Source organism: Leuciscus leuciscus (genome assembly GCF_965113295.1).
Source record: "Leuciscus leuciscus genome assembly, chromosome: 16".
NCBI classification, from domain to species: domain Eukaryota; kingdom Metazoa; phylum Chordata; class Actinopteri; order Cypriniformes; family Leuciscidae; genus Leuciscus; species Leuciscus leuciscus.
Window position 1 is genome coordinate 35,524,672 of NC_138740.1, and position 26,507 is coordinate 35,551,178.

General features: G+C 36.6%; 1 protein-coding gene across 4 annotated transcripts in view; it reads left to right on the forward strand.

Moving 5' to 3' along the window:
* sema4d (sema domain, immunoglobulin domain (Ig), transmembrane domain (TM) and short cytoplasmic domain, (semaphorin) 4D) overlaps positions 1–26,507 on the forward strand; it is a 64,326-nt gene that overhangs the window by 29,483 nt on the left and 8,336 nt on the right. For 2 of the 4 annotated variants that reach the window (XM_082141601.1, XM_082141602.1), the window contains exons 4-17: positions 8,387–8,520; positions 10,543–10,688; positions 10,801–10,863; positions 10,971–11,069; positions 12,297–12,390; positions 12,503–12,619; positions 14,038–14,189; positions 15,336–15,511; positions 15,749–15,905; positions 16,421–16,643; positions 17,653–17,768; positions 18,823–18,992; positions 19,251–19,297; positions 20,518–20,874. In XM_082141601.1, coding sequence (XP_081997727.1) covers positions 8,424–8,520; positions 10,543–10,688; positions 10,801–10,863; positions 10,971–11,069; positions 12,297–12,390; positions 12,503–12,619; positions 14,038–14,189; positions 15,336–15,511; positions 15,749–15,905; positions 16,421–16,643; positions 17,653–17,768; positions 18,823–18,992; positions 19,251–19,297; positions 20,518–20,874 — 2,014 coding nt within the window. In that variant the 5' untranslated portion in view covers positions 8,387–8,423. Of the gene's footprint in view, positions 1–8,386; positions 8,521–10,542; positions 10,689–10,800; positions 10,864–10,970; positions 11,070–12,296; positions 12,391–12,502; positions 12,620–14,037; positions 14,190–15,335; positions 15,512–15,748; positions 15,906–16,420; positions 16,644–17,652; positions 17,769–18,822; positions 18,993–19,250; positions 19,298–20,517; positions 24,384–26,507 lie in introns of those variants that run through there. The other 2 variants (XM_082141599.1, XM_082141600.1) reach the window with 1 other exon arrangement.

Genomic DNA, 26,507 nt, shown 5'->3' on the forward strand with positions numbered 1-26,507 from the left:
AAACAATCCAGTCTTCCCAAGGTTAAACGTTTTCTCTCTCACCCACCCACACACACACACACACACACACACACACACACACACACACACACACACACACACTCTCTTTCAGCACCTGCGTTAGGACATCACAGTCCAGACTTCTGCCTCTGATCTCGACCGCCTGTGTATATTTTTAGCCTGTGAATATCTAAGATCAGTTCCTCCCTTCTTCTTCTCCTTCTTCTTCTGTGTTCTCTGTTTCACTTCTTCTGAAGATCCCTCACACTATACTGTAGTCATTAGTACTTCCTCAACAAACTGATTCATTTGCACACTTCAGTCACACTGACTACATGTCTGAATGTCATTGCATTAGAGAACAACATAATTTAAAGGTTCTCTTATCACATCATGTTCTGCTAAATAAATAGTAATGTGATGTTTTATAGCATCATGGGAACTTTAGAGGTTTTCTTTTTTTTTAATGAACTTTAGGATTATTTTGTACCATCATATGAACTTCTTTAATGGCATTAATGGTTCTTTTATAACATCATAGAATACTTAAGTGTTTTTAGGACATCATGGGAATTTGTATGGTATTATAGGAACTTAATGGTTTTCTAATGACAACATAGGAACTCAAGTTCTCTTATCTCGGCAACTTAAAGGTTCTTTTATGACATCAAAGTAACTTAAAGATTCCTTTATGACATCATAGGAACTAAACGATTATTTTATGACTGTATGAATTAAATGTTCTTTTATGACATCATAGGAACTTAAAGGATATTTTATGACTGAATGAACTTCATTCTTTTATGACATCATAGGAACTTAAAGGTTCTTTTATGACATCATATGAACATAAAAGTTCTCTTATGGCATTATAGTAACTTCAAAATGTCCTTTGTCATTATAGGAAATTAAAGGTTCTTTTATGACTGTTGGAACTTAAAGTTTTTTTTGTTGACATCATTGGAACTTATTGGTCCTCTTAGCAACTTAAAACGTTCTTTTTAAAAAAGGCTCTCTTATGTCATCAATCTGTAAAACCCCTTTTGGAACCTTTATTTTTAAGAGTTTAGACACGCAGATGTTGAAAATCAAGTTTTTCTTTTGATGGGACAGCAGAGGTAGTCATTATATTCTACAGTGCTGTGGCGTGTGTGTGTGTGTGTGTGTGTGTGTGTGTTAAAATGCACCTCACTTTCTTCACATGTCGTTTGCGCTCCTTCCTGCAGCTCGTGTGGAGTGTGTGTATTTTAAAGGTCTCCGTAGCTCTGCCTAAATATAAGCTTTTACAGGCACTGACCCTTCATCAGGCTTCAGTGTGGTCACGTCAGAGCTGCCCTGCTCTTTCTGCACTGATGTACAGCTGTAATTACACGTGAAGCTGCTATTTTCTGTCCTTTGCATTGGGTTTCCATTACCTACAGTTTCTGTCCTGAAGTTATTTAAGTCAGAACTGTAGCTAGTTTTATTTAGAAAGAAATTCTAAAGCTTTTTGCAGCTTTCATAGCGTGCTTTATATACTCTCAGTGGCCTCAAAAAGTATTTAGACACTTAAAATGTCGGAATTGTCATTGCAGAATATCATGAGTTTTATTATTTGCATTTATCATTGTTTTTTTCCTGCTGTTTATGTTAACTTTTTCTGTGTAGTTTCTTTGCATGTGGGCATTAATTGCATGCTGCTGCTCCACAGGGCCGTGATGTCATGAAAGATTCATCATATTTCATGCCAAACCAAAGACTTTGTGTTCACCGCAGTATTTCTGGGTCGACCGCAGTTCTGCCAGCAACATATTCACTGTGCTTGCAGGACTGTTAATGAGCAGCAGACGTCAACACTCATTTGCATGCAAACTGCAACCCATTTTACAACCCATGTGATGTATTTCTGAGTAAACCAGATCCAAACGATTCTGATATGTAATATTAATCCCTGTCCTAAAGTCCTAGAATCAAGCCCTGTGTTTTGCTCAGAAATGCATCACCTTACAGAACTTAAACGCATTATACATCCCGTTTCATGGTTTCTTTAAACATAAACTTTTCTCATCTCAAGGGATGCATGAAGTGATCAAACGCATACCTTACATTCAACGGATGTCACTCTGGATGAATGCATCTGCCAAGTTTTGTTTTTTAGTGATGAGTGGACAGGTTAAGAGTGAAAGACAAACTCTCATGCTCTTGGAAAGGAAAAACAAGAACCTAAAGAACAGACCACACACACACACACACAAACACACACACACACACACACACACACACACACACACACACACACACACACACAGGCCCTAGAAGCATGAGAGGGTGCAGAGAAAGAGAGGGATTGTGAGAGCTGTCAGCGGGCGTAGTGGGAAAGCTGATTCTGGCAGAAAGTGTTGTGTGTCGGCAGCGAGTGGCATCGATCACTGTGCCGTCTCTGTGAGTGCCAGTGCAGAGAGAGAGAGAGAGAGAGAGAGAGGGGACGGGCACAGTTGGCAGACACTGAATGTTTGAGAACGGCCTCATGGTTGCCCAGTTGGCAAGACGCCACTGTTTAAACCCAGCTTGCATTTCTGAGCCTGTGCGTGCGGCGGACACGAAACAGGTGCTCGACAAACTGCAGGCTTCAAGAGTATTAATACAGGAAAAGAGGGATGTGTCTGCATGTGAGATGTGTGCGCAATCGCATGCAGTGTGTGTGTGTGTGTATCTATTTATCTGTCTGTCTGTTTGTCTTATTCTGTGTACCGTTACACCCCTAATATACACACACATATAAACAGAATGTTTGTAAATGTAAACTGATGTTTCCTACTGACACAGTAAAGCAAAAGATATAAATATCTGGCTTAAAAACATTCTTTGGGGCGTTAAAATGCTAACGTGCCTAAGACTTTTGCACAGGTCTGTTTTTATATGTGTACACTCACAGTAAAATTATGCTTTTGTAAAATAAAGAAGTTTGTGGAGCGCGCCACAGAAATGAATGGACACTCAGCGTATCGGCTACTAGCTCGTCTGAACTCTGGTTTTGGGTTCGTGCGTAGATCACCTTTTTCTTCTTCTTCTGCTCTTTTTCCTGTTGTGGTGGTTAGCAAACAGTGTTGCATTACCGCACGCGCCCCCTTCTGGATTGGAGTGTGAATGGCCTGTGACTGACTGTGTTCGTCGTCTGACTGCATTTTCTGTAAAGCTGCTTTGAAACGATGTGTAAAAGCGATATACAAATAAATGTGAATTGAACTTTATGCACCGAACCGTGATGTCCGTACCGTGACTGTTCGGGACGAATGCATGTACCGTTACATCCCTTATGTATAAGTGTGTGTGTGTGTGTGTATATATATGTATATATATGTATTCTATACAATACATACACATAATTTATTATTTGTTATAATTTATTTCATTATTCGCTGCTCCTCGTTTCATATTCAGGGCAAAACCCGACTCAGGGTTCGACTAATCAGGTCTGGCATGTGAATGAATCTTTCTGGGAAAGTGCAGTGTGTGAGAGGCCATGTCATGCGCTCACACACTCAGACAACACACACACATGTTGAGCTTTTGTTGATTGTTTACTGTGTGTGTGTAATTCTCCCCTCACACACACAACAGGCTCTTTGTGTGTGTGTGACCTCCTTTTAGCATTTCCGTACATTGAGGGTCGTTGGTAGAACTTGTTTGGCGCACGTGTGTTAGTTTCCTCCCTGAAGCTGTGAAAACTCAATGCTGGTTATTTTACTGTGTTTGATTTCCAATGCATCAGTCACTGGTGTTGCTGTCCTGCAGGGTCAGTCACGGGCCTCCTGTCGGCTTGATTTCATTTGGGTTTCTGTCCAAATTTGTGTTTTTCCTTTTGGTATCTGAAGCACATTAAAACATCTAATGTCTAAAGCCACAACAACTAAAAAAAAGTAAGTCACATTCTGTAGTTTTTCACTTGAAGTGATCTTAAAGGGGTGGTTGAATATGATTTGACTTTTCTGTCTTTAGTTAGTGTGTAATGTTGCTGTTTGAGCATAAACAACATCTGCAAAGTTACAACGCTCAAAGTTCAAAGCAAAGAGAGATATTTGCTTTTACATAAATGGGCAATTCCACGCAAAACTGTCACATCCATAACGCCAACACAATGCCATGGTATTTAGTTGGCGTTATGGATGTGACAGTTTTGCGTGGAATTGCCCAAATCGCTTTTTAAGGACTACAACAAACGGCTGATAGAGACTACATGACATTCCTCCCGGGTTAGTGACATCACCAACCCTAAAATTTGCATAAACCCCTCCCCCTGAACACGATTTATAGATTATCATGACAGAATATGCTAATCAATGACCAGAAGATAACTACACATAAGCTACATAAATTCATCAACTAACCGTTCAGAAACGTCCTGTTGCTTCTACATGTTGTCACTTCTTCTTGAGTCTCTCCATCATTCTCTGACTCCGGTTTGAACATAAAAGGCTAAAAGTGAAATTTTCAGTGTGTGTGTGAGTCCAAGCTGTTGAAGCTCCGCCCCCTGTGCCGGGAGCAGCAGCTCATTTGCATTTAAAGGAACACACACAAAATGGTGCGTTTTTGCTCATACTCAAAAATGTACAACTTTAACATGCTATATAAAAATATCTGTGGGGTATTTTGAGCTAAAACTTCACACACACACTCTAGGGACATCAGAGACTTATTTTACATCTTGTGAAAAATTATACCACCCCTTTAAAACTTTGGTCCAGGTTTCTTATTTTTGTCTGATGCTTCCACCATGTCAACCAATGTCATGTTGCCAATGTTCATTTACTACTCTTTCACAATTTTTATTAAGATAAAATCAGTTGAAATTAATATACTACTTTCTCAACAGGAATTAATTGAAATTTGGAATGGAAATGTATGAATACTTGTGATGGAGTATTTTCAGATTGTAAAAAATATATAATTTTGCACACTTAGTATTTCTATAACTGTGAATACTATGTATATCTTTAGAAATAAACAATGGCCAGAGACCATAAACATTGGGTTGTATTTGATGCAACACTCATATTTAAATATATATATATATATATATATATATATATATATATATATATATATATACGTTATTTAAATATAGAATACAGAGTACTTTTATTTTATTTAGTGCTGCACGATATTGAAGAAAAATGCGATATGCGATAACTCATTAAATAATGCAATATATGATACGATAATGCTTAAAGTGTGTAAAATAAACTTATATACTAAAATTATGTAACCTACATACGTGTTTCACACTCTTTTTGTGACAAGAAAACATCCCTACAACTTCTGAAAGTGAACATCAGTGTTTTACTGCAGCGTAAGAAGTGTTATTTTAACATCAGTGTAAACCTCGGGGTTTAGGGGTTCAGGTTATCATACATTAGGGTTATTAAACAACAGAAACTGAATAATCAAACGCAAAAATAAAACACTGTATGAATGAAATATATCCTGATTCTTATTAAAGCTACTAAAGTTATTCAGCCGAGAGCTGTGAGTGATTTTCTCTTCGTCTCTTGTTCATGACCCCAGTTATTGCAAGCCGTTGTGATATGCATATCACGATATATACATTTGCGATAATTTCGATATATTGTGCAGCCCTAATTTTATTTTATTTGTTGAAAAGTGTGTTCCAGTGATTTTCCTCTTTTAAAGCGCTGTCTCCTGTTAAATCTCTTCTCTAAGGATCCGATAAGTTTCCTCCCTCTCATGTCATAAGCTTTTCTCTCTCGGATCAGAATGAAAGAAATGAAACGGGATGAATCTGAAGAGCCGGTATAAGCCGAGCACTGCGACTTGTGTTCTGTCTTTGCTTGGGGCCGTTAAGTGTTTCCTGTGATCTTCACATGTTGACTTTCCTGGATCTTATTACATTCCTCTCTCTTCACTTCATTTGTTTTCTTTTGTCTTTCAATCTCTCTCTGCTCTTCTTCTCCACAGAACAATAACACGGAGCACATATGGAGATCATTTGTTGGAATTTAAAAACACCTGTCAGGATATGCCTGCTTATGAACCATCAATACTAATGCATGTTTTATTATGACATTTAAAATCAGACAAGTTTTATGTTGATTTTACATGCATACATTTTTATTTAAAAAAATCTAGTTTTGCACATATCTGTAAGGAGACGAAGGTTGCGTCTTAAATGACCAACCAGTGTGAAAACCTACCCTGGAAATCCAGAGTTCTCACGAGGGCACAAGTTGAATTTGCTCAGCGAGTTACTCTGGTGTCAAGTAATGATGCTCATTAACTATGCCCCTCGATCTGAGCTGCACCAATCACATCGGGTTATCTGATATAGGCGGGCCAGTGGCGAGCTAAACTGATGATGACAGCGCTGTGACGTAGAAGTCATTAGTAAACATTGCGAGATGGCTATGGATGAACACTAGTTGTTTGAAACGGCTTCGGCCGCTACAATGAACGAGTTAGACTTGGCTTTTTATCTAAAAGAGGAACAGAAGACGCCGCTCGAATCGTTCCTGTGCAAGAAGGACGTTTTTGCTGTTTTGTCGACCGGATACGGTAAGAATATAATCTACCAGTTAGCTCCGCTGTTAGCTAAGCGTATGGGGCTTGTTGTGATTGGTCGTAGTGTTATCCAATTGCGTGCAGTGAGATTTTCAAATGCATGCTTGGTGCCGCCCCTCGAGCCGGCCGATTTTCATTAGTCGACGCCAGACCATTAATCTTTCAGATTTAGGTCTGTATTTCCAGGCTAGTGGAAACTCTAGATGATTTTAAATATGAGTTGTCATGAAAATCATTATATCGGGTGTCATTTTTCTGTCCTGGGGTTTAGCTGTCATTTCAGAAGCATGTGTCGTGACCTCATGATGTCTGACTTCACTTCCCTGTGGCGTAGATATCAGTTCAGGGGAATTTCTGACAAATCAACCGGTCCAGTTTAGTCATATCTAGGTTATTGATCTTGAACTGTGGTTTCTCTATGTTTTTAAACACCTGAATCTGAGTTCAAGGACACAGGACGTGCTGTTTTTACCACACGGGACAGTGAGCACATGCTATGCTAACCGGCCGCCGCTGATAGTGAGCGAGAGGGATGTTTTGGCTTTATCTCACTGATGCTAATTTTGGTCGCTTGTCATCGCGTTCCTCTTCTCTCCGTCCAAGAGCTGCTGTTCTGCCTGAAGCTCGGCTCACTTGATATGAATGTTACGCTAACGCTTCACTGCTCTTTACTCGCTGCAAAGCGTCTTCGAACTATGAATGAGTAGAAATACTACAGTTAAAGAAGTTCATCCATAAAGGCACACACTTGGGCTGCATGATATTGGAAAAACTGACATTGCAGTATTATATACATTGCAATATGAAAAAATACAGGAGTGTTCACCAGATGACTTGAATTCCTCTATTCTTGAATCTTCTGGGTGATTTTTCACATTTGCATATAGAAAATAAAAATATTGGAAACTCTTTATAATAAGGTTTCATTAGTTAACATGAACTAATAATGAACTGCACTTCTACAGCATTTATTAATCTTTGTTAATGCTAATTTCAACATTTACTAATACATTATTAAAATCAAAAGTTGTATTAGTTAACATTAGTTAATGCAATGTGAAGTAACATGAACAAACAATGAACAGTGTTCATCACTGAATTGATGAATTGAAAAAATATTATGATGAATTGAGCATTATATATATATATATACTCAATTCATCATAATATAGTTTTTTTAAAATAAAATATTAAACAAAATCAGAAATGTAATTTAATAAAAAATTATTAATTTTATAGTACAGCTGTAAAAGTACTATTATTTACTTCTTAAAATCTTTATTTTCAAACATTAAACAATCAATCTTTTATTTTGGTGGTTTTCTGGCAAATAAATAAATGCAATTTCATGTGAATGAAAACCGTGCCAGACTTCACTCTGAAACCAGCAGTGCATATACTTATTTTATTAATCACAGCCTTTGTGATTTGATGATCACACTTAGCCATATCGCAGCTATTCTGTCATCATTGTATAAAAAATTATTTAAGTTTTGCAATATATTTTTTTATACTGTAAATAGTTTAGACGAGCATGAAAATGGTAATGTTTGGACCATGGGACTGTGTATATTCAAAATTGCATGTAAGCTGCTGTTTTGTTCATTGTATGGAAATGAGCTGTGAGAATATGATATGTATATTCATTCGTTGTTGTTGTGGTCAAAGTAAACACTTGATGTCACTCTTAATAAAGCCTGTTACCGCTAAATGATGACAGTTTGAACATGCTAAATTTCTCCATTTCATTGGCTGTGATTGTCTCAGATGTGGAGCTCGTAGTTCGACTGACAGCTGTCTGTTCTTCCTTTTCTCTCTGTCGTTCTCACAGAGGAAACATCACGCTGCCGAAGATCCCGGAGTCCAACATGGCTCTGAGCGTGTTGGGAGTGTTTCTCGGATTGCTTCTGGAAGTTTCCACACACGGCCCCTCCAGCGTTCCCAGGAGCTCATGGAAGCAGGATGGTGAGTGAAGGGTTAATTTAGTTTTTCTTGTCAAAAATGTAATGGGTGTCAAACGTCTGCTGGCACTACGTGTGTGTGCTGATGCTGTGTGTGCTGATGCTATGTGTGTTAGAAAAGCCACACATCAAACTTCCTGTGATGGTGAAACCTCTAAACTTCTAAACTGTGTGTGTATTTTATACTGTATATATGTGTATACCAAATATATATATATATATATATATATATGTATATATATATATATATATATATATATATGTATATGTATGTGAGATATACATACACACACACACACACAATGTCACTATGATTTGTCTTAAAGAAATTAATACTTTTATTCCGCAAGGATACGTTTAATTCATCAAAAATTACAATAAAGACATGTATAATGTTACAAAATATTTTATTCTCAATTCTATTCTATTTCAAATAAATGTTGTTCTTTTGAAAAAAATGGGTCAATGTTTCCACAAAAATATTCCGCAGCACAACATTGATAATAATAATAATAAATGTTTCTTGAGCAGCAAATCATCATATTAGAATGATTTGTGAAGGATCATGTGACACTGAAGACTGGAGTAATGATGCTGAAAATTCAGCTTTGATCACAGGAATAAATTACATTTGAAAATATTTTTTAATTTGTTGTAATATTTCACAATATTACAGTTTTTGATCAGATAAATGCAGCGTTGGTGAACATAAGAGACATAAGAGAAAAACGTTAAAACATTTCATCCCCAAAGTTTTCAACAGTTATATATGTAAATTATATATATATAGAGAGAGAGAGTTTAGAAGCATGTTTCACCATCACAGGAAGTTCGATGTGTGGCTTTTCTAACACAAATAGCATCAGCACACACAGCATGAGCACACACACACACTGCTGCGCCTGCAGACGCCCGGCCGCTGGAGACCTGAGAGCCGCAAGTATGTCGCGTAAACTCGCTCGCATGCACACATCAAACTGGCTGCCATACACAACCTGAAGTGTGCCAGTGACACATAAATCACTATCTTTGAATGCTCATGCTCAAATATACATGTAGTGTATAAATATCCCTTACTAAACATAAAGTGTTCAAGAATTACAGCCATTGCACTTCGTCTTGGTCATTTGTGTCCTCCAGAAGAAGCTATTTTTTACTTTCTTAAAGGGGACCTCTTATGCCCTTTTGTCTAGATGTTGTTTCTGGGCTGTACTAAAATAGATTTTCATGCTTGAATGTTCAAAAAACACATTATTTGTCCATTGTTGCAGCTCCTCTCGTCCCAGTCTGTCAGTAACGCTCTGTTTACTTCCTGTCTCTATGAAGCCCCTCCTTCTGAAAAGCACACTGTGCTCTGATTGGTCGGCTGGAGCAGTGTCTTGTGATTGGTCAAGCGCTTCGACTGTTTGGGAAATGTCCCGCCCCTTACTATAACATGAGTTTTAACACACTACTAACTAACTCGACCCGGCCCCGCCTCTTTATTCTGCGTATTAATTATTTAAATGAGGAATATTGTGACGGGTTTGTTCATTTCAGGGAGTTCAGAAACACTGACACTAATATAGAGAAGAACTCTTTGTAACTTTGCAGAGCTTTTTCATGCTCAAACAGCAACATTACACACTGAAGAACATGAACATATATAACAAGTTTAATAGGACCCCTTTAATGCACATAATTTAATGCTGATTAATGTTAATTTAATGGCAAAAAAGGAGCATTTTAAAAAGAAGCATTAGCAATTGGGCTGTGGAGCGGATTCAACCACAACCAGCTGGAGAATTATATTTTTACTGTTTAATATACTCTTTTGAAAGTTTATTCAGTTTTAAAATGTGCAATGTATTCATTCAGCAGATGTAAAGAGATTCCAGAAAATATAATTTCTTTTCCAGCCGTTTTTCTCCTTGAATTTTTCCATCTTAGTCAGATATGTCTCCTATTTATTTCCAGTATCCAGATCTCGGCCAGTACCCACAAATCCCATCTGATGGTTTGCTAATGTGTGTGTGTGTTCCTGTAGATGTGAACCTGCTTGAGTTCTGGGAGCCGGATGTGTTCAACTACACGACTCTCCTGCTGAGCGAGGACAGAGGTGTGCTGTACGTGGGCGCTCGAGAGGTCGTCTACCAACTCAACATGAACAATGTGTCAATCAAGAGCAACCAGGTGACAATTATTCCTGCCTGCCATCTCTTCTAAAGACTCTTTATGTTGGTCACACACAGTGCTCTGTTAACAGACAGTGTTGTGATGTTGTATTGACTGTGGTCTCTTTCAGCTGATGTGGAAAGTTCCAGAGAACGACATGTCGATGTGTATTTTAAAGGGGAAATCCAAAGAGGTAATGTGGAAAAATGTCTTCCATCTGAATATTTCATCACTGATGGTGGAATCTTTGTAAATATTTGATCCAGAGCATGAACTGTTTTTTTTGTGCTTGTGTGATAGACGGACTGTCGAAACTACATTCGAGTTTTGCAAGTCCTGGATGAAGACAATCTGTATGTTTGCGGGACTCACGCGTTTCAGCCTCTCTGTGATTATCTGGTGCGTACAACTCTTAATATTCACTAATTAAACCTTCAAAACATCAGCCGAGCTTGCCAGCAAACACTCAAGTTTTTAATCGGGCAACAGTAAGCGTCCACTTTTTATCAGCATCGGTTCCGGGAGTGTTTTTTCCATCTATTTTCTCCAAATGGATTTTGAGAAATTCTTCAATAAAGGGTTTTGAAGTTTTGAACCAAGCTAACCAGCTCACAGATAAATAACATTACTAATATTTCGAATAACATTTGAGGCAAAGAAATATTTGAACATTTTGGGGGAAAAAGGCTTTGTGAGCATCCTTTATGAAGGAATGAGCTACTCTGCGCACTGAGAATTATTAAATGCAGCTATTAAATAAAAAAAATAAAAAGGTTTAAATTCACTAATACATGGCTTCTACAGAAGCATATCAAATCATTCTCAAACTTCTCAAAAATTACATTTGTATTACTATTACTCTTTGGATAACGATCCAGCGATATTTAGTATTATTTTATATATACAGTCTCTCACACTCTCTCTCTCTCTCTCTCTCTCTCTCTCTTTCTCTCTCTCTCTCTCTCTCTCTCTCTCTCTCTCTCTCTCTCTCTCTCTCTCTCTCTCTCTCTCTCTCTCTTTCTCTCTCTCTCTCTCTCTCTCTCTCTCTCTCTCTCTTTCTTTCTCTCTCTCTCTCTCTCTCTCTCTCTCTCTCTCTCTCTCTCTCTCTCTCTCATATATATATAATTTGCAAATGCGAATTTGCGAGTGTGACTCACAACTGAATCCTTGATTTGATTTAAAAGATTCACACACCAAAACGAGACAATATACGAGAACTTCATTATGGTTTGAGTTATCAATAGCAACATTGCTGGGATCTTTACTTGTGGAAACTCAGCTGTTCCGCTTTATATAGTTTTAAACACAAAAGTATTATCATCAATTTCAATATGTGTGACATTTTGGTTTCTCTATATTGTCAGAACTTCCCTGATATTTTGATAACAATGCTCCTGTTAATGCATGTCTGAGTTTTAATTCAATAGTTTCCTCTTTTTGTTGCCATAAAGACAGACAACAGGGTCATGTGACTGTAGTGTGAACGCGTTTGGCTGACACTTTTATCCAAATTGACTTGCATTGCATTCAAGGTCTACATATATGATGCTTTATATCTGTTCCATTTCTTATTTTACTTTTACATAATAATGTTCTGATGTCTCTTACCGGCTCATTTCTCTTTAGTCTCTGGAGAATTTCAGTTTGCACAACAGACCAGAGGATGGCAGGGGGAAATGCTCCTTTGACCCGGGCCAAAGTTTCACTACCGTAATGGTTGGTAAGTTCACCTGTAGTTTCTGCAGGACAAGCCTCAGTGTTTCTTCTGGTATTCTTCATATCCTCATATTTCCAGTAGTAGTGTGTTAACTGCTTGTGTTTTTCCTGTTCAGATGGCGAGTTGTACTCGGGAACCGCTTATAACTTCCTGGGGAGTGAGCCGATCATCTCTCGATCTTCTCCGTCTCAGAGTTTACTGCGCACAGAGTATTCCACGTCCTGGCTCAACGGTACGCGCAAATGTTTCCATTACAGTAGACCGTAGTATAAAATAATAAACTGTATAAGTACGTATAGGGCCCTATTTTAAGGATCTAAGCGCATGGTCTAAAGCGCAGGGCGCAAGTTCACTTAGGCCGTGTCCGAATCCACTTTTGCTAGTTTAACGACGGGAAAAATGGTCGGCGCTCCCGGCGCATGGTCTAAAAGGGTTGTCCCTATTCTCTTAATGAGTAATGGGTGTGTTTTGGGGTTTACGTGCGTTAAACCAATCAGAGTCTCATCTCCCATTCCCTTTAAATGCCAGTTGCGCTCGCGCCATGGCGGATTCACTATTTATATGACGGAATATGATAGTGGAAAGACCGAACGCGTCTCCAGAGCGCAAACGGATCTGCTCGTGCGCGAGGTAAAAGTGCGTAAGCAGAACATCTACGGGACAAGCCGGATTCACCATATCTTTATGGACACAATTAAAATCTTTTACATTGTAATCCTTTTATTTTAAATATTTGGCATGTGTGTGTGCTGCTGTGTGTCCCTGTGTGTTTAATAAGCAGAGTGTACGCGCGTTGTGGACCCGCCTATAGGCGCACATTACTAACGTGCTCTTTAAATAACAAAAAAATACTGCGCCATTGACTTTAGAGCAGGGTTCAGTCGGTCAATGGCTCAGTCTATTTCTGTTCCTCAAAATAGCAACGCGCCAACAATGCACCAGAACACACCTCGTTCTCAGACCAGCAGTCCATGGGCGCACAGATGAGTGCAAATGCATTTGCTATTTAAACAACGTGGCGCCGGACGTGAAAATGAAAACTGCGTTGGGCTGAAACTAGCAAAAAACACTTGCGTCGCGCTTGCCGCTGCATTGCGCCGGGTGTAAGATAGGGCCCACAGAATATACAAGTAGGCATAGAGAACAGTCAAATAAGAGTTATATGTAGACTCAAAGCACATTGGCATAGGATGTAGTAGATGTAGTAGGCGTAGTAGTAGTGCTGCTTAATATTGTTGTGGAAACCATGATGCATATTTTTTTTCAGGATTCTTTGATGAATAGAAAGTCCAATGAACAGCATTTAGTGGCGTTTATTACATTTATTAATTAAATTTATCAAAGCATTTATTAAATAGAATCTTTTGTAACATCATAAATGTCTTCACTGTCACTTTTGATCAATTTAATGCATCCTTGACGAATAAAAGTTCTAATTTCTCTCTTTTTTTATCTTACCACAAATGGTAGGATCATGGTTTAATTTAATAAAAATAATAAAAATAACAAAAGCACACAAAAAAATAAACTAATATTAAAACGAAAACTGATATAAAGGCTAATTCAGAATAATAATAAAAACTATAACAGTATATAAATGATCCTACAATAACACTGCTCAGTTGTGACTGGTTCTGGTTGCCTGTGCAGAGCCCAGTTTCGTCTTTGCCGATGTGATCCGGGAAGGGCAGAACAGCCCGGATGGAGATGACGATAAGATCTACTACTTCTTCACGGAGGTTTCGGTGGAGTACGAGTTCTTCGGCAAGCTGCTGATCCCCAGGATCGCTCGTGTTTGTAAGGTGAGATCAGCCCTGTACTAACTCTTATCTCCATCTCCATTCCTTCATCTTCAATTTCGTTTCCAATGAAGGCATGAAAATGTATTTGTTCCGCATGTTTAGGGTGTTTTCCTCAGTAAAAATCATCAAACTTCCCTCTTTGTCACTTAAGATGGATGTTTCCATCTCATCATCTTATCTAGAGCTAGATCTTATCTAGATCTCTCATTTTTTGACATCTTGCTTTCAGTTTCTCTGTTTACTGCTAGAGAATCAACATTTGATCATGTCATTTTCGTCACATAAAAACTATTCAGAGCTGAAGATTTCTCAAAGATATTCTCGCAAGCCATTTTCTTTGTTCATCCGGATGTAATAATTACCAAATATTTCTGACATAATTAAAAAACACAGTAAATATTTTTCTATTATATATTATACACTACCGTACTAAAGTTTTGAACAAGTAAATTTTTTTTAATGTTTTTGATTAAAGTCTCTTCTGCTCACCAAAGCTGCAATTATTTGATCAAAAATACAGTAAAAACAATAAAATTGTGAAATATTATTACAATTTAAAATATCTGATTTGTATTTGAATATATTGTAAAGTGTAATTTATTCCTGTGATCAAAGCTGAATTTTCAGCATCGTTACTCCAGTCTTCAGTGTCACATGATCCTTCAGAAATCAATCAACAACTAATTTCTTCATTTTAACGTCCTGCTATAAACAAAACACCTGATGAGCTGATGCAATAAAACTTCACCTCGACACAAAGTGTGTGTGATTACAGAAGTCTTTCAGTGCTTGAGGCTATTGTTAGTTTTACTTCCAGTTTTACTTCCAGTTGTAATGAAATATTTACTTTATGTAAATGACACCATGCAGATGTACCATTATAAAAAAAAAAATCCAGTTACACTTTATTTTAAGGTGTCGTTATTACAGTTTAATTATATATTTAAGTACTGAGTAATATTGATGAACTACATGTACTTACTATAGGGTTAGGGTAGGATTAGGCTTTGGTTTAGGGTTAGTTGCATGTAATTATGCATCATTTGCTGTTATTACTACCGGTATGTAACATATGTAACAAGGACACTGTCAAATAAAGTGTTACCCATTTTTCTATAAAGTGTGTCCCGTCTCTCGCTATAACAGGGTGATCTGGGAGGCCAGCGGACTCTGCAGAAGAAGTGGACGTCGTTTCTGAAGGCTAAACTGGTTTGCTCGATGCCCGAGCTCAACTTTGTCTTCAACGTGGTTCATGACGTGTTCATTCTGAAAGCCCCTCACTGGAGAGACACCGTCATCTATGGGGTCTTCACATCTCAGTGGTGAGGTTTGGCACATTTGTTAATAGTTAAAGAGCAAACATTAAACCCACAGTGCTAAATGAGCGTGTGTGGCGTGTAAAACTGCTTGTTCCAGTTTGGCTTGATTCATCCGAGTATGTGTGTGAGTCATAACATCACCTGGATCTGAGTAATGGGAATAATGCAAAACAAAAGCGGTAAGAAGAAGTGGCAAGACTGGATTTTTGTGAATGCATTTCTTATTTGTCTGTGTTTCAGGGGGAATGTCGGCCTGTCCGCGGTGTGTGCGTATAACATGAGCTCAGTGCATGAGGTCTTCTCCAAAGGGAAGTACATGCAGAAGGCCACGGTGGAACAGTCCCATACCAAGTGGGTCCGATTTAACGGGATCACCCCGTTTCCCAGACCCGGAGCGGTTAGTATTTGCCCAAAACATGGGTTTCAATGGTATATGTCTGCTCGCATGAGCTAGTCATGGAAATTAAATATTAAATATTAAATAAATGATAATGAAATACAAATAAAGTAAAATAAAATAAAACAAAACAATAAAATAAAATTAAATTAAATCATTAAATAAAATAAAATATAAAATAAGACACACACACACACATCAAATAATTATTGCTAACTTTGAGTTACAATTTTATATATATGTTTGAATAATTTATGACACACACACACACACACACACACACACACACACACACACACATAAATACATACACATAATATACCACAATAAATAGGTTTGTACCATAAATTATTCAAACATATATATAAAATTGTAACTCAAAGTTAGCAATAAATATTTGACATAAGGAGAAACTAACATTTTGTTAATTATCCAGGCAGGAAGAGTTAAGTTAAGAACATCACCTATTAATTGCTCTATCACTAATCATTTGATTTGATCGTTATCTGTTTCAGTGCATCACTAACCTGAACCGCATGCAGAACATCAACTCGTCCCTCCAGCTGCCCGATAAGACTCTGCAGTTCGTGCGGGACCACCCGCTGCTGGAGGACCCTGTGCTGCCCATCGGTAACGGCCCGCGCCTCATCACCAAAGACGTCAACTACACACAGATCGCTGTGGAGAGAGTCCAGGCCCTCGATGGAAACCTCTACGATGTGATCTTCACCGCCACCGGTGAGTGAGTGCGGTGCAAAGATGCGAAAACCACAGGATGTGAAAGTCTGGTTTTGATTTGTTTCTTTACACCAGGGTTTGTGCATTCAGGAACACAACGTGTGCTAGCTTTACTTTATTTCCAACATTTTTGTTCAGTTTGCAGCATCTCAGCAGAACTCCGCCAAAATAAAAGCTTGAGGATTTGATTTTTTTTTTTGAAGAATTTAATACATAGATATTATTAGCAACTTGTAGTGTAAATAAAGCATTATGATCATTATCAAATATTCATTTTTCATTTTTTTTATTTACAATTCTAGTTTAAAACAGTATTTATCTTTGTAATTAATTAAAATATAATAAAATAAGAATTATTTTAATAATAAGAATTCATCAATGGATTAATAATAGTACAAATTATAGAATAATAAAATAGTATTAATAATATAGCATTATAATATAGTATAGTATTATATAATATATATAAATAGAAATTATGATGATAATAATAATTTATTATAAATAATAATAATACTCATTATTTTAATAATAACTTAATTAAATTAAAAGTATTAAAATAACAAAAAATGATAATAATAAAATGTTATTATTCATAAAATTAATATATAATAATACAGATAATAATGTGTTATACAGATAATAATTATGATAATAATCATATATTATATAAATAATAATAATAATAATAATTATTATTATTTATATACAAATTATAATATTATTATTATTATTATTAATATTATTTATTTTGATTGGGTTTTTTGACAACCAGTGTGAATGTAATGTGGACTGAGACACTATCACATCTAAAAAGAGATTCGAGTCTACTTTAAATTTCAGCTACAAAGTCAAAACTAACAATAATTTATTAAATGTTATCAGTTTACTTGCATGTCATGAGACCATTAACCGACATCAAAGCATGAACGTGCAATTTATTGGAATATTAACTTAAAATCTCAGGTAAAAAGGTGATGGTGATATCCTGTTGTTGATGTGTTCTCAGATAAAGGTTTCCTGCATAAGTCTCTGGTGTTGGAGGGAGAGGTTCACACGGTGGAGGAGATCCAGTTGCTGAAGAACTCTGAGCCAATCAAAACGCTGTTACTCTCCACACGGGCGGTACGAACAGCTCAGATTCATCTTATCAGCCGTGTGGCCGTTTGAGAGATGAATCATGGGAAATCAAATCCACAAAAACACACTTTATTCACTGTTATTCCACAGCAGGGAGGAAGTTTCCATACGGTGGAGACAGACAGTCTGTACAGACTCTGTTCCTCTTCCAGCAGCAAATCATCTACAGTTTCTCATTCTCACACACAGACAATAAATATATAAGGGAATGAAAAATGGCTGCAGGAATATTAATCATAATTTATATATATATATATATATATATGTATATGTATTATATATATATATATGTATATATGTATATATATGTGTATATATATATATATATATATATATATATATATATATATTATTTCTGCAAGTATTTCTCAATATATATGAAATATACTTTATATTTTAGAATCAGATGAATAATCATATTTTGTTTTAATTTTATATAATTTATTTAAAAAAAAAAATATATATATTTTTTTTTTTTTTACAATTGTATTATTTAATATCCATGCTTGCATATTTGTCCTGAAAAGATTTGTGCCAGAGGAATCATAATTTATATTATTTATATCATAGTCTATCATTAATTTCTCATAATCATATTTATATTATTTTGTATTATCATGTATTATATTATTATATATTTTTATTTCTGCAAGTACTTGATATATAATTTTAGAGTCAGAGGAATCGTCATAATTTATTTTTATATATCATTCTTTAAAAATAATTTGATATACATTTTTTAAATTTCATTATATAATATCCATACTTGCATATTTGCTCTGAAATGACTTTAGAGGAATCATAATCATAGTTTCATTGTAGTTTCCAGGTAGATTCTAAAATTATAGAAGTGGATCGCAGTACAAATCTAGTTAAAAACACGAACACGAGAAACTATATTTATTCATTTTAATTTATAAGCACAAATATAACCATACAGTCTAATAAACAGCAATATTTATACCTATTTATATTTTTATTGTATAATTTTATATCTCAAACACATTTTTGAGTGAATCATTGATTGCCTGTTTTGCAGGCCCAGTTCCTGTACGCTGGCTCTGACTCCGGTGTGGTTCAGTGTCCCACAGCGTTCTGTGAGAAGTACCTGTCCTGTGTGGACTGTGTTCTGGCCCGGGACCCGTACTGCGCCTGGGACGCGCGCTCAACTTCCTGCATTAATATTTTCCGGGATGATGCTCAACAACGGTGAGAAATGAGAACTAACCGCCTCATTGTGACCGACAGCACGTCTGTCATGTTGACATGGAGGATTTTAGTCTTTAACTTCTCAAATATGTGCAGACACTGCGTCTCTGCGCCGGCTTTAAGAGGAACACATTATGATGTAATTGTGTCTTATCTGTTCATAATTTGTTTAAATATTTTTGAGAATATGTTAGCCAGACGGCATTATCATCTTTAATCAGATGTGTCTATGTTTACTCTGAGCTGTGTGTGTTACAGGAAGCTGATTCAGAGCCTCAAAGGGGATGCTGGGATGTGCCCTCCAGGTGTGTAATGTACAATGTCATGTGTATTAAATTAGACTCTGTAAAGAAGCTCAAATGGTCCAGGTTTAGTGCCTGTTTGTGTTTTTATTTTCTTGTTTTTGTTGCTGTCTGTACACTAGCTGACACAGAGCAACAAAACCAGAGTATATAAGACCATTGTGACTGTATATCTGATAATTATACAGCCGTGTAAACACCACACACACCAGGAAAGTTTAACGGATAAGACGTTTAACGGCTATAGGCATATTTAATAACAGTTTCGATATATGTGCATATATATATATATATATATATATATATATATATATATACATATATATATATATATATATATATATATATAAAATGTAGTTTCATTTCTTATAGTATTTCTCAGTGCCTTCTAATATATTTAATCTATATAATTTCTAAATATTTTAATATACTTCAGAATTTTACAGTCAGAGGAATTATCATTTATTTTTATATAATTTTTTTTTATAATTATTATTTGTATGTATTTTTATATAATTAAATATATTATAATTTATAATATAGTATATTTATATATATTATCAATATAAATATTTTATATCTAAATATACTTTTTCTATGTCTCAGTGAATTATAATGCAATGTATAATATATTATAATGGACTTTATACTTTATAATTTTAGAGTCGGATGAATTATCATAATTTTTTTGTTATTTATATAATTTATTTATTATTTTAAATAATAAATAATTTTATTATGTAATATCCATCGTTGCATATTTGTTCTTAAATAACTTCAGACTGAGGAATCCTAATCATAGTGTGTATATATATATACTTTTTATTTTTTATTTTATTTTTTTTATTTCTCGATTACTTTATAATATACTTTATAATTTTACATTTGATTATTTATATAATAATAAAGTCAGAGGAATCATAAATGATCATTTAAACAGTCATTGCTGGGTAGATTCGAAGTGGAATACAGTACAAATCTAGTTATGAATAATCACAGCATGTTTTTTGCTGTTTTTCACTACATGAACACAAAGGAAGAATATTAAACAATTTTAATCAATAAGCACAAATAAAGTAGTACAATAGAATAAACAACACTTACCTTTTGATGCGTTTATCATCTAAAACTTTTGGAATTAAAATAATGATAGGTGTCACTTTTCCCTGTAAACTAAGAATGCACTGATGATGTGGATAATCGTCCTGCTGTCCCTCTCGCAGTCGCTGCTCTTGCGCTGGAGGACTACCAGCAGGTGGCGGTAAAGCCTGGCGGTTCTGCTGACCTGTCGTGTCAGGTGCGCTCTAACCTGGCTCAGGTGTTGTGGAAACTCAACGGTCACGCTCTCACCGAAGCCTCTCGCTTCCTCCTGATGGGGGAGAACGGGCTGCTCATCTACAGCGTGACGTCAGAGGACACGGGCCGCTACGAGTGCTGGTCCGTCGAGTCGGGTGCGGGACAGAACTTCACCCGTCTGGTGGCCGGATACGTCCTCCGCCTGGATCTTCCCGAGAACACGCCTTCGCTCGCCGCTCGGCGTCCTCAGAGTGTGTCCCGCGACCCGACCCCGGCGTCTGAAGGTAATGACGGTCTCACCTCAGGACTAACGTCAACACACACGGACTCTCCCTCACTAACAACCCCTCCAAACAACGCCATTAAACCCAAATCCCACATCCCTCCAGAGGTCAGCAACTTACCCACGCGCACCGAGACGCTCGATCCTTCGGCCAAATACATCCAGCACGACAACAGCATAGCCCTGCTGTCGCTCTTCCTCCTCTTCTTCCTCCTCTTCCTCGCGGCGCTGGCGTATAACTGTTACATGCAGTATCTGCCGGCGCCGTGCCTCCGCCTGCGAGCCGCTCTGCTCGGCTCGAACAAAAAACCTCAGGCCGAGTACGTGGCCTGTGAGTCGGGCCTGATGGAGCCCGTGCAGGAAAAGACAGATTCAGCCAATCAGAACGGAGCGCATCCACTGCACGCGCTCAGAGACACCGGATACGAGACGGAGCCGGAATACGTGAACGGAAGAGTCCCGTCCAACAGCTTCGAGGACGGCGACGACAGTCCCAGTAAAGACCGACCCTTCGACATAGACTGCGTGTCTCAGCCCATTGAATACGCAGATGCCGACACGCCACACTAATGCATGCGCTTGCGTTCACTCGCTCTGCAAGAAACACGACTCAATTCCAAATAAGATTCCAAATTGGAAACATTATTTACCAAATTGGTAAGTTTAGGTGATGTTTTCCAAATTGGAGTTCCGGACTGTGTTTGAATATATTGTTTGTGCGGTTTTTGGGGCGTTTAATATTCACCCTCGGTTCGCACTTTCCTGTTATTGTCTCATTCTCTGGTACAAATATCAAATCAATTCAAGATACATTTGCTTGAGAAGCGAAATAAAATATATTAAGACTTTGTTTTCTGAAAAAATTATCAAAATTTTGTCAGTTTTGTCTTTATGCGAAATATTATTTGTTGTATTTTTTTTATTATTATTTTTTTACTTTGATTTTGGGGTGAAATATTAACAAACCCCAAAATGTAAAGACAAAAATTTGTTTAAAAAGGACTGTTTGCAGGATCATTCTGTTATAATTATTAGTATTATTTAGCATTTTGACATTATTTCGTGATATTTTATGCCAAAAAATTGGTTTCTGATTCTGACAGGATAATTTTTATGGCTGTATTACATGTAAAGTATTTTTTTTGCATTATGGTAATTAGAATATTAAGAAGAAATTTGTTTAAATGTCATAAAAATAGTGTCACAAAAAATATAATTAAAAGGGAAAACAAGATATAAACACACAACTGACATATTTCTTCTAGTTTTCTGCATTTATGAATTTTTTTTTTTTTTTTTTTTTTTGAAAATAAGTCATTTTGATTCTCCAGTAAATGTATCTTGATTTCAGAATGTTGAGATATTGGTACTGGAAAAGAAGACAGAAATACAGATTTGTTTGCAGTGTGGGGTGACCGGGGTCCGACCTGAAGGTTATTGGCGATTTGATGGCGTGTGATTTAAAATCTCAGGGATGATTTCAGTATCACACATGCAGGATGTCTCTGGAAGACGTTTAGAAACGGAGCCAGATTGTTCCAAAAGCTAAAATGGGTTCCTCGTGTTTATAAACGAGACCAAAAAAGAAAGAAGTCAAAGCACTGTGATGTGAGTCTTGCACAGCTTCCTGTGGTCTGTCTGAAGAGTCTGAGAGAGACACCACACAATATTTCTACAGAAGAGATTAGATTTCTGACAGTGTTTGACTCGAGTCCACAAACGTGAGCTTTCAAAACCTTTTTTTCTTAAAGAAGAAGCTTTATGATTTCCATATTTTTGAAGATGATATATTATTTATGTTAGCAATAATAGTGTGAATATCACACAAAAAGTCAAGAAACCCCAAAATTGAAAGAAAAACAACCTCTTTTTGCATTAAAGGATTTTTCTTTTCTTTTTTGTTGTATTTCGACATTATTTCATGACAGTGTAATAAATGAATAATTTTCATGACTGTATTACATATAAGGTATTTCTTTCACATTATGGCAACTAGAATATTATGAAGAATGCTTAAGTGTCATTGAAAATAATGTCACAAATATGTTTTTTTTATTTATATAATTTGTAGTATTTTTTATGTTTTTTTGGGGGGGGGGGGGCATTTTGGCAATATTTCATGACAGTGATTTTAATACACACACACACACACACACACACACACACACACACACACACACACACACACACACACACACACACACACACACACACAAATATATATAATTAATTGTGTCCTAACTGGATAGATTGGATGACTGTATTGCATATAAATTATTATAGTGATAATTCTAATATTAAGAATAAATCTGCTTAAATGTCATGAAAATAATGTCACATATATTTATTTTCTTTATGCAAAAAAGTAACTCTTTTTTCAGTTCTTTTTTGCATTTTGCATTTAGCCATTTTCATGATAGTGATTTGAATACAATTTTTTTATTTTATAAATACATAGTGTCCTGTAATATAAAGTACTTTTGGCATTACGATAATTCCGAATATTAGAAAAGAAATCTGCTTAAATGTCATGAAACAATGTCACAAACCTGCTACATATAATGTCTTTGTGCAAAATATTCTTTAGTTTTTTGTGTGAAATGTTTGGTCACGCCTCTCCTGCTGTTTCCCGCCGTCATTCCCAGCTTTCCTCGTGGCGTTCCTGAATCTGCTGTCACACACTCTCTCTCTCTCTCTCTCCTTTCCTCCTTCCACTCCCTCTCTCCCGCACAGCACCCTTGGCTGTTCCTCGTCCCCCTGTCGACGTCCCGTCCTCGGGCTGGAGGGGTGTGGATGGGCCTCGGCTGATCCCCCCTCTCCTGACGGATCAGTCCTGGGCCCTTCACCCTCACCAGGCCTTTCTGCTCTTCTGCCTGGCCTTGGGTGAGTGGTACCTCTGACCTCTGACCTGTTTCTCTGCTCACTCTCTCATCAGTCTTGTCTCAATACTCCCAAGTCCGACTTTCTTTCACTCCTCCTGCAATATTAAGCGTTCTGATTGGCCGAGGGGACACAGCTCTTGTGAGAGGAAGTCATTGGAAGAGTATTTGGACAAGTGTGTGTTGTGTGTGTGTGTGCATGTTCTGCTCACCGTCTCATGCCTAAAATCTGCATTCCAATTTTTCTTTTTACTCCTTTATTTTCATAAAAATTCACTTCTTTAGTGTTTACTAAACTTTTATTTTACAGTAAATAACTTTAGAATTTCATATTTTTTTGTGTTTTTTTTCTGTTCAGATCTTAATTTATGATTATGGTTTGTATTATTGTTTTACCTGGAGCCGCGAGTCTTGTTCTGTAAATGGACTCTTGTGAAAGAAGTGCGTGAGAAAGCGTCTAACTGAAGGACTCTATAAAGGACGTTCATCAAATCACATGCACTTTCAGCACCAGTCGTGTACAGTGTAAATATTTGTACATAAAAAAACTGATGATGTACAAAGTTTCTTCAAATCTTTTTGCTAGAGAGCCTAAATAAATGTTTGAATTGCAAAAAGATGTGAAATGCTGTTTATTGCGTACAGGTGCGTTATTGAAGCTGGATATTATATCATGTGGTTTAAAGTGCCCCTATTATGCTATTTTAAAGACTCTTAATTGTGTTTAGTAGTCTCCTGCAACATGTTTACATGCATCCAAGGTCAAACACTGTCATTTTCTCATAATATCCATTGCAGCATCAGCTCATTTCTCAAAGAGTCTGAAACGGTTTGATCAAGGACTTGAGCTCTCTAAACCCCGCCTTTCTGAGAGCCTGATCCGCTCTGATTGGTCAGTGATTGGTCTAATCTGCTCTGATTGGTCAGATGGCCCAGTCTGTTGTGATTGGTTTACTCTGCTCTGATTGGTCGACCACTTACAGTGTGTTTCCGTAACCAAATGGCCATTATCAGATATGGATTTCAGCTCCGGATCTTCCTCAGCACTTGATAGACACAGTGATACGAACATTAACAATGGCGTCGGTTTTACTATATTCTAGTATTTACTATACTCATCCTTTAGAAGTGCATCAAAGTGGCTTCACACGCTGAAAACAGCGTCTTCTCGACATGAACAACACAAACCAAACTCGTACAGTCTCAGATACAACTACAGTGTTTGAGGGCGGGGCAAAGTAGACGCTATTCGCCGTCAGCCAATGAAAACCATAGGCTGGTATTATGCAAATTAGTTACAAACATACATAGGTTTGAGCAGGAAGTGAGACTGGAGTTCCTGACGACTCGTTTCAGGCGGTTCACAATCACTTCTTTCTTCTGTGAGACAATTACTCCAGTTATCTTTGATCTTTCACAAATATTCACAAACAGCTTCATTACGCACTACATGAAAGATAATATCCGACAAACCATAATGGGGCACTTTAAAGTGAGCAAAAACATCAACAGCCTGTTAAATCATGACACGCAGAATCTCAGTAATGAATTCATCTTTACAAATATAAAATGCACAAATCTACTTTGATTTGCTTGACGGTTTTCTACCAAAAATGTTTAAAGTATTATTTGTGCACTTGTACAAAATGTTGTGGTCGGGAAGATTTTTTTAATGTTTTTGAAAGAAGTCACCAAGGTTGCATTTATTCGATCAAAAATACAGTAAAATTGTGGAATATTATTAAAACTGTTTTCTATATTAATATATATTAATGTAATTTATTCCTGTGATCAAAGAAAAAAATCTTCCTGACCCCAAACTTTTGAACTGCAGTGTACAGATGGATCATTCATCTTCAGCATCTTTGAAACTACATCATGGTATCATTTTACACAATGAGATTATTTGTGTATTATTATACACTATTACAATTTAGTAATGTGTTTAAGAGAGGGCAGTGAATCAGTCCTTTCCTATAGTGACTGCATTAAACACGCGTGACGGATGTTTAAAGAACGTCACCTGGGGGTTTCAGAGCAGAAATGTGAAGCTCATGTTTTTGTTAAAGCACTTTATATGAATTATTTAATATATAATTGTGTGTTATTTGTAGCTCAAGCTGTAAGTAGAGCAATGACACTAGCAATGCCAAGATCACGGGTTTGATTCCCACATCATGATCGGAGAAAATGATTATCTTGAATGCAATGTAAATCCCTTTGGATAAAAGCATCTGACAAATGCATGAATGTAAATGTATTTGAGCTGAAGAGTCTTAGAAGGTGAAACTCATTTTCTGGGTGGACTGTTATTCATCGCCAAATGATTATTTTTTTACTATTTTATCCCTGTGTTTACTGTGAAAGTTACCAGGTTACAAGTTGAAATGTTGGATATAACTTTGCACAGAGAGTGGTTTTGGGTCGACACGTACTGTTCCAGTGAAATGAGACAAACTGAGATGAGTCAAAATGTATGGAAACTTGTTTCCGCCATAGAATTAAAAAAATAAAAATTTAATTGCAACTTTTGATCTCAATTCTGACTTTTTTCTCTCACAATTTCCAGTTTATATCTCACAATTCTGACTTTCTCGCCATTCCAAGTTTAAAACTCGCAATTTGGACTTTCTTTCTCGCAAATTCTGACTTTATAACTCACAATTGTGAGATGTAAACTCTTCATTATACGAGTCATAAAGTCTGAATTGCGAGATATTTTTAACTCAATCATAATTTTGAGTTAAAAAGTTGC